This window comes from Echiichthys vipera, assembly GCF_963691815.1.
Source record: "Echiichthys vipera genome assembly, chromosome: 2".
NCBI lineage: Eukaryota > Metazoa > Chordata > Actinopteri > Perciformes > Trachinidae > Echiichthys > Echiichthys vipera.
This window is the reverse complement of record NC_139827.1, coordinates 26,195,004-26,204,234: the sequence shown is the minus strand read 5'-3', so window position 1 is coordinate 26,204,234 and position 9,231 is coordinate 26,195,004. Positions and strand designations below refer to the sequence as shown.

At 41.4% G+C, this 9,231-nt stretch overlaps 1 protein-coding gene across 1 annotated transcript; it reads right to left on the bottom strand.

Moving 5' to 3' along the window:
* Positions 1–295: 295 nt before the first annotated feature.
* LOC310964494 (glutaryl-CoA dehydrogenase, mitochondrial-like) lies at positions 296–6,467 on the bottom strand. Its single transcript, XM_083937632.1, has 12 exons — positions 6,409–6,467; positions 5,758–5,865; positions 5,522–5,554; positions 5,269–5,409; positions 4,945–5,007; positions 4,604–4,774; positions 4,091–4,220; positions 2,050–2,266; positions 1,838–1,941; positions 1,500–1,625; positions 1,242–1,402; positions 296–972 (listed from the first exon to the last, which is right to left on the bottom strand). Exons 2-12 carry the CDS (start codon positions 5,858–5,860, stop codon positions 899–901), a joined length of 1,323 nt encoding a protein of 440 aa, XP_083793758.1. The 5' UTR covers positions 5,861–5,865; positions 6,409–6,467; the 3' UTR covers positions 296–898.
* Between the last annotated feature and the right edge of the window lie 2,764 nt (positions 6,468–9,231).

Here is a 9,231-nt window from a genome sequence, read left to right as displayed (position 1 = left end):
TTAGCCAGACACCAGAGCCCTGATAAACTAGTTATTGTTCTGACGTTCATATTATTATGAACTAGTTCTGCATGTGTTTAAGTGTTCTTTCGTTATTATGTTTTGTATTCAGGATAGTTGACTTTGTCCAAATGCTGGGGTGAATAACATTACTCCTTTTGGTTACACAGTAGACTGTGTCTTTGTTTTTAGGACAGCCGTTCAGGTTAAAGCACATGATTGCTGTCAATGACTACAAAAGCAAAAAGATGAATCCATGTTTTAGTCATGTTCACATTCAGTGTCTGTTGATTGAATAAATAACAGCACAACTTACAAGAGTGAAATAAACCACATTATTTGGCTCTCAGGTGTTAACATTTTACACTGAAACTCAAATGTGTCCCATAGTTACACAGTTCTGCCGACCTACAGTAACAGATGATAATGGAAAATGAAGACATTTGACACAGGGACCAGGTCTGTATTAAAAGATCTGTACATACTGAATCTCAGTTACACTCACTTGTATCTTTTCACGTATTCAAAGCCATTTATATACATTATATTCAATTATCACAAAATAAACCAACTTATAATGCCACAACCTTTGCATGCACCCTAGACAGTACCTGAAGTATGTTTCAGACACATGTACCTGTACACATGTCATCACAGTTGGACCCAATGCTTAGTTAGGTTGACCTTACATATTCACCACCCAACAAAGGCAGTAAAAGACAGCTCCTATCACTAGTTTGAAAATGTATAAATGCAATAAGGTATTTGTGATTTAGCCCACCAGGCAATGCTCATAATATGAGGAAGATCGAGTACTCTTCATGTTTCTACGCGTATGAGTTTGTCCAATGAGAAACAAGCAGCACATCACTAATCCATATCAAGTCCATGTCAATCTTTACTTTCCAACAGTGAAAGACTGCAGTCCAGTGATGGCTCTACCCAGGATCAAGGCATGAATGTCATGAGTTCCTATAAGCAACAATGAAAAAAAAAACATTAGAAACAAGACGTTAGCTTACTCAGAACAGCTTTGCATTTGTAGTTGTTCAGAATTGGACCGAAAGTTGGAAAAAATGTATCTCTTAATCAGCCTGTAATAGTCTAAGCAGTGCTGACCTCTGGTGGTGGATTTACATGATAGAAGTTACAGTTTTCATTCCTTTCCACTACACTACTGCCTCTTGTTGGTACTTTAGAAAAAGGTTTAAAATGAAGGCTTTCCCCGGGTGTGTGCCTACCCTCGTATGTGTTGACGGCCTCCAGGTTCATGACGTGTCGGATTATGTGGTACTCATCTGAGATGCCGTTTCCTCCCAGCATGTCTCTAGCTTGTCTGGCAATATCCAAAGCTTTGCCACAGCTATTCCTCTTTAGCAAGGAGATCATATCTGGCGCTGCTCTATGAAGACAAAAGTACACAGTCTTTTGTAGAAGACAGGAATAGCGGCTAACAGAGGCCAAGACCAACACGTGAAATGAATTTAAAGAAGACTCACTTCTTCTCGTCAATAAGTCTTCCCAGGATCAGACATGACTGCAGCCCAAGGGTGATCTCTGTCAGCATATCTGCCATTTTCTTCTGCATCAGCTGGTTTCTGGCAAGTGGCACCCCAAACTGGATTCTGATTGGAGCATAGAAAGACATGAAAACCAATCCTTCTCTTAAGAAAAGCTGAGGCTGGCATAACACAAGAGGCAATCTAGATATAGATACACAGTGTAGTAATGCTGGTGTTAACACTTTTCTCTACTGGAGTTGGAGTTTGTTATGTCTGTAAGGTCCTCTGACCTTAACGTTAGTGAACACAAATACTGTAGACGGAACATCGTGTACCTGTCCAGAGTGTACTGTCGGGCAGCGTGGAAGCAGAATTCAGCAGCTCCCAGAGCTCCCCATGCAATGCCATACCGGGCGTTGTTCAGACAGCCAAAGGGACCCTGCTCACACAAGGTCAACGACAAAAGAATGCTTTCACATTCTAATATTTAGGTATAATACATTTGGTTTTGTGGAGTTGAACTTGATCTGAGAGAGCAGCCACTTACAGCCAGACCAGAGACGTTGGGCAGTAGGTTCTCCTGGGGAACTTCCACTTCATCCATCACGATCATGCCGGTGGCAGACGCCCTCAGCGAGAACTTGCCCTCAATCTTTGGGGTGGCAAAACCCTTCATTCCACGCTCCAAGATGAAACCCCGCACTTTGTCATCTTCGCACTTGGCCCACACCACTGCGATGTCTGCCTCGGGGGAATTTGTGATCCTAGCAGAGGATTGAGAGTGAACAACAATAAAAACATTGACTGCATGATTACACATTTACGTATTTCACAAAGGGCTTGACGCTCAGTACTGACTCATAGTTTGATGTATCTAAAATGCCAGCCTATCCTTAACAGTGTTTTCCATACATAGACCAATATTTGGCATTGCGTCACTATCAACACTGAGCGCCAAAAATTGATTTGGGTTTTTTTTGCTATTTTTTAAAGCGCTTTTGAAATATCGTTCCATTTATTCATCTCTGCATAGCACTCTTTCTCCCTGTCACAGGCACGCGCACACCTCACTGCAGCCTGCTTGTGTGCTGACAGTCTGAAGTGTGTGTTCACAGTTTCACTCTAACTTCTGGTTGGTTCTGAAATCTGAGCTAGGTGTGTGCAGGTGAAGAGAGACGGAGGATGAACTCAGGCATGAAAGTTAGCAGTTAAATTGTTACGTTTTAGTAATTGTTTCATATTTCCTGACGCTGGTTTGTTTCTGTAAAGAGTGCCTCTGCTAACAGAATGGTATTCATCAATTATTGCTTTTGTTATTAAAAAAATATAAATGTTCAGTTTAACTTTTAGAAAGAAAAGGAAATGTGCAACGTTTTGCAGTTCATACCTCAGAAATAATCATTCTTTCATTTGAAAAAGAAAAGAGAATAGTCCATATATTTTGTTAAATGTTATCACTGTTTGTTGAAAACATCGTATAGTGAATCGAATCCAATCGTGAGTTGAGTGAGTGTATCCTTACATCCCTACTGATCGATCTCGTTAAACTGTGTTTAATAACAGGCTTCTGGTCCAGCTGCAGTATTGATATCGGTATTACTGTTACTGTTGTCAGGCACCTGGCCTGGTTAAAGATGGTCCAAACAAACATGATAATGAAGCAAAAGAAAAGGTCTGTAATTTTCCAAAAAGATATTACATTCAGATAAAAAAGTATTTCTGTAGATCAAAGGGACTGGGTGGCTCTAATGTGTCCCACATAAATACACACAAGTATAGCCTAATAGATGTCTTAATCACATAAATGTCAGCCCCATAACGCTATAAACCTCAAATGGGATCGTGATTATTCAGTTCCAAGAAACATTGAAGTTTAAAAAAAGATCTTTGCTATACCCACAGACATATAGTTATGCATTTTTGCATTTCATGATCCAGATAAAATCAGTTTACATATCTGTTTTCAGAGTCTCTACAGAGGAGGGGTCGGAGCCCCTGCCCCTCAAAAGGTCTCCGTACGGCCCTGCACCACACATTGCTACTCGGTCTGTGGGAAACACTGCTTAAGCTTCACCAAAAGAGAGAAGCAGGCTTTTGTCAGTTTGTTTTATGATCGGTTAGGATTTTCACACAAACTGGCTAGTCTGTAGTAAATATTAACATTATAATGCCGCATTCACATAGCCTCAAGCAGCTCTGGGATTGCCGCAGGGTTATCAGGGGGGAGTGTCACATATGGCCCATTTGTGTGACGCACTGTTGTGTTCTATAACCTCTTAAATGTACCATAAGGATGTTTAATGTTGTGTTGACTGTACAGGACTGTCACACCGCCTTTTAAACTCATTTTTAGTCCAAGACTAAGGCAGGACTGGGATGGAAGTAGAACAGTTAATAGTTTATTTATTTTGTTGGCATAGTAAATTATTTTAATTCTGAGTTTTTCTCAGTATGTCCGATCCTTTTCATACCAACCCAAACAACTAATACAATACCATCTAAGCCCAAATCATTGACCAGGCTCCTAGCTTTGACAAAACACTCCATCTGGAAAACCCAAAGCTTCTTGCATGTGTGCTTCTACCTACCAGGTCTTGGCTCCACTGACGGTGAAGGTACCACTGGATGGGTTGTATTTGGCCTTGGTCTCCATACTGCTGGGATCACTGCCGTGGTTGGGCTCCGTCAAGCCAAAGCAGCCCAGGATTTCTCCACGAGCTGCTCAACAAATGAAACAATGAGTGACAATCTTGAGACCGTCATTTGTACCAACACATTTTCAATGCCAACTGTCACGCACAAAGCTTGGTCAGGGCTTGGCATCACGCTGACTTTTGCTTTCAAACTGGACACGGACAGCAGTCTCCTGGGTGACGTCCGGTTTTTGTTTGACCTACCGATCCACACGGATCACCACCCAAAGCCGACTCAGCTGTTTATACTGGCTACTAGAGGAAGCCCTGCACATACAAAACCTATGCTGGAGTGGTAGCATCACAGTTTGTTGCACAGTGCCAGTGACCAAGCGTCTGTATGTGACGCGTTGGGACTGAGAACAGGTTGTGTTTACATGCTATTTTTTTAAAAGACATCACTCTCACCAAGCCGGGGCAGGTACTTCTCCTTCTGGGCCTCTGTGCCGTAAGCATTGATAGGGTGCATGACCAGTGAAGACTGGACACTCATAACTGACCGATACCCACTGTCCACTCTCTCGACCTCTCTGGCAATCAAGCCGTATGCCACGTAACTTGTGCCTGCACAGCCGTAACCTGCAGGGTAGATAAAACACATTTAATGTGCTACGAGTAATCCTCATTCAAACATATAGAAAACAAATGGCACGAAGAACGTAATGCACAAACAAATATGTTCTTTCAACAAATGCTTTTATTACTGTTATATTCTGTAATAATGATAACGTAGAGTTGGTTCTCTTTACCTTTAATAGTTGGGCCTAAGACGCCCAACTCTCCCATTTCTGAGACGATCTCACGATGGAAATCTGTGGCATGTTGGGAAAGTGCAAACTGAGAATCAAATATTTACCAGAAAATAAACACTTTTTGCACACCTAAACTAACAGCTACAACTCCTGAAGTGAGGAAAACACAAAAAACAAAACTACCTTTAAGACACTTTGCATGGACAACAAAAAACGTCAGTTGGGGATCTGTGATCTTGACATAAGTTCAGCCATTTAGTCTAACACAAAAATGGACATAATTCCTCTGTATGCTACGATCATGGATGTGTGCTTGCTTACGTTCGTGTCGGTTGGCCATGAGGATACGGGGCATGAGCTTTTCCTGGCAGTAGTCGCGGAAGGAGTCCCGGATCATGATCTCCTCCTCCGTCAGCTGACCCTCCAGATTCAGCGCGTCTCGCCAGTTGAACTGCACCTTGGCTGAGGGTCAAAAAGTGTCCATACACACACGCACACGGGGGTTATGTCACTGTGACATGTGACAACAGAATGTGTGAAGGAATCTGGACTGAACATGTTGGACTTCACTTACGTGCCTTCGCCGGCTTTTTGATTTCTTCAGCATCTAAAGGATGAAATGGATTAGACACGATCTTAGACAAATTTGAACAACTTAGATCTGTTTTCACCCTCTGTAAGTTTCTTTGCTTTTTGGACAACAGTGATGTGTGTTGCCTAAAGATTGTCACATCCACTCCAAACTTCCCCATACCATTTCTTTCTATATCTAAAAAAAAAAAATAATAATAATAATAAAACTGAATGTACCTTTGACGGCTGTAGCAGCAGTGCCCTGGGCTCTGGACACAGTCACAGCCGCACATTTTTGGCTGTTGGAGAGCAGGCGGGTGACAGCACCTCTGAGAGCCATGTTAACTGAGGAAACAGGCATAGGAGATGAAACATATATTAAAGTTGTATTATGTGTAATACCTATAAACAGAGTAAAAGCACATTTCCCAGTTAGTGACATATTAGGCAACAGTGTTGTAGGTTGAGTACAAGATCAGTGAAAATCAGGTTTGTCACAACATTATACACGTTATTATTCACCTTAATTATTATTATTATTATTATTATTATTATTATTATTATTATTATAGCTATGTACAATGCTAGGCTCCTAAACACACTTTGAGTTTGAGCATTCATCATCATCATCATCATCATTATTATTATTATTATTATTATGACTATCATCACACCGTGCAGGGCTGTAGATAGTGTGTTTTTGTATTGGTTAGAGTACTATTGAAAACGTTTTCTCAGGAAGAAAAATCAATGTTAGACATTTATCAGAACAAAGTAACACACGCTGTACCTTTGTGAGCAATGTCCCTATACCCTAAATCTACTGGTACATGCAACAATGTAAGCATTTAGTGATTTCTTTTATCTAAACATGTAATTGTACGGTACCTTTTTCTTCACGGTGGGTTTATCTGATGGTCCGGTGACTTTTCAGCGATAAGGTGAGCTATAAAAGGTTGCTTAAGTAATATTTGGCCGGTTGCTACGTCACAGGGATACGTAACGTTTAACATGGGCTCGCTTTTCCGCCATGACAGTTGAGGCAACACACTGCAGCCAACGCATGTTGTGCAACGCGTGGAAGTTATGCAACAAACGTTTGACCGCCTTTAGGAAGGGAAACATCATTAATATAAATACACTCGGGCAGTTGGTCGGTCGGGGATGTGTGATGCTGCTTCCTGTTCCTTTTACAGTCAAGTTCTAAGTGTGTGAAATACATTTTTGCAAGGCGTTGCCACACTCAAAATGGCGCACATGGAGTGCTGTGTGCAGGGCTGTTTGCAGGGATGTGTGGAGGGTGTAGGCCCACGCCCTTTCAGCTCATTGGCTGGTAAAATAAGGAGCCATGTACAGAATGTGAGAGGGCCTGACCTGTCCCCAACTTTTATAAGTGACTGCAGCTGAGAACAGGCTAACACAACAACAACACATATATCAACAGTCATATCTACAGGGCTAATCTTAATGTCAGGCTCACAGATATTTGGCCTCCGTGTGCGGATGTGAGGAAAATGTATTTTAGGAAGGAAAGAAAGCAAGGGAACTCAAAATTATGAAATGGATCTATACAATGTCAAATGCCCTCTAAAAGCTACCAAACCTGTTTAGTATGACCGTCAGGCCCATAACCCCCTTTGTTTAAAGAAAAAAGTCTCTATTTAACTTTTACTATGTAATCGCTGAAGTATTTTTCTGGGCTACAGAGAAAAAATTTAACCAGGAAGCTAATGTTATCTAATTAAGTTTAACTTTGGATTGTCTGATATTTTGGATTTGTAAAATGCTCTCATGATTTTTTTTAAAGGTCCCACACTATGTTATTACTCAACATGAACATGCTCACATGCTTTAATGTTCAAAACACATTGTTTTTCTCATACTGTCAGTCTGAATATAACTGTATTCACTCTCTGTCTAAAACACTCTGCTTCAGCGCCTGTCTCTTCAAGACCCTCTTCTGAAACAATCTGGTCTTCTCTGATTGGTCAGTGTTTCCAGGTCTTCTGTACCTGCCCTTGGTGTCTTTGCACCGTCATTGCTGCCATGGTCTGATTGTTTTACATATATATTCACATAGACCTCATCCAGCTAATGAGATGGGTCTGAGCTGCCGCCATCTTGGTTCGGGGATCAGACCTGTTCTGACCATAAAGAATCACAGAAAAAGCCAGACTTCTGTGCTCCTTTTGGATGTCCTAAACACGTTGGATTTTAGAGAGCTTATTACAAGAATGTCCTAATCCTTTGTTAAAGCTAACATACAGTTAAGTGACTGTCCTGATACTAAATTGAGCTAATTCTAGCTTATGTCAGGTATTATATATTGCTATATATACAGTATACATATACTATAGCAATATATTGGCAAGATGTTATTCAAGCTTCAACCTCCGGACTGAACTGCAATTCCTCGAACGCCCACCTGAAGCGTTCTCCAAGCGAGTCAATCCCCAAAAACCATAGTGTTAAAAATGACAAACTTTACAGCAGAAATAAACACATTTACAACCTGGTTTTAGTCTCTGTAGCTAATTTCCTCACTCATAAAAACAGTAGGCCTACTGGGGGTGCATTAATAAAGCTTAAAGCTGCTTAATGTTACTGTACACAAGGTTAGGTATTTTGGTATGAAAACCCCCATTTTTAATTTATCCAGTATCATAAAGTATCCGGTATCATAAATGTCTGGCATTTGTATCAAACCAAAAAAATGAGTGAGGAATTGTGATTTTAATAGTGGATCAATAGACATATATGGATTTAGAGAAGCAGCTCCCCCGTAAAAAGCTGGCAGCCACGTGGAGGTATCGCTCCAGTGGACAGCAGCGCTCAATGTCCTGACCACTCGTTTAAATCGTTTAAATACTTGCTGTGTGCATTTCTGTGTGGATTGAGCATTTGGTAAGTATTTATATAGCAACTACACCTGCTTTATAATAAAATATACGTTGAAATACCACTTTCTACAATACAGGACCTTTAAGAAACCTGCACACCTTACATACACATTATACACATAATACACTTATATGGCCAGATGTTGTGCAGAGCTGGCCCCTGTCACAGTTCACCTACCAGCCAGTTGAGTTATATAAAACATGTAATTATTTCTCCTAAAATTTGTCTTTCGGAGTAATTTTTCATTTCCTTCGGAATGTTATAGTCTGTTTTTTGTCCCTCTAGGAACCAAAATGCGCGCTAAAGTGCCCTCTGGTAAGCTAAAATGCGTGCTAAAGTGCTCTCTAGGAGCCAAATGAGTGCTAAAGTGCTCTCTGGAAGCCAAAACACGCATTAAAGTGCCCGCTAGGATTTAAAACGAGTGCTAAAGTGCCCTCTAGGAGCCAAACGTGTGCTACAGTGCCCTCTAGGAGCCAAACGTGTGCTAAAGTGCCCTCTAGGAGCCAAAACTTGTGTTAAAGTGCCCTCTTGGAAGCCAAAACGCACGTTAAAGTGTCCCCTAGGAGCCACTCTAGAGGGGGCAGCATATCCAAGAAGGACACCTCCAGACTGGATAAACTGATCAGTGTGGTGGGCATGAATCTGGACTCACTGGTGACGATGGCAGAGAGGAGGACACTGGACAAACTGCTGGACATTATGGACAGTGCCAGCCACCCCCTGCACACCGTCATCAGCACCCAGAGCAGCCTGTTCAGTGAAAGGCTGCTCCTGCCCAAGTGTAGGACCAACAGACTCAAGAACTCCTTT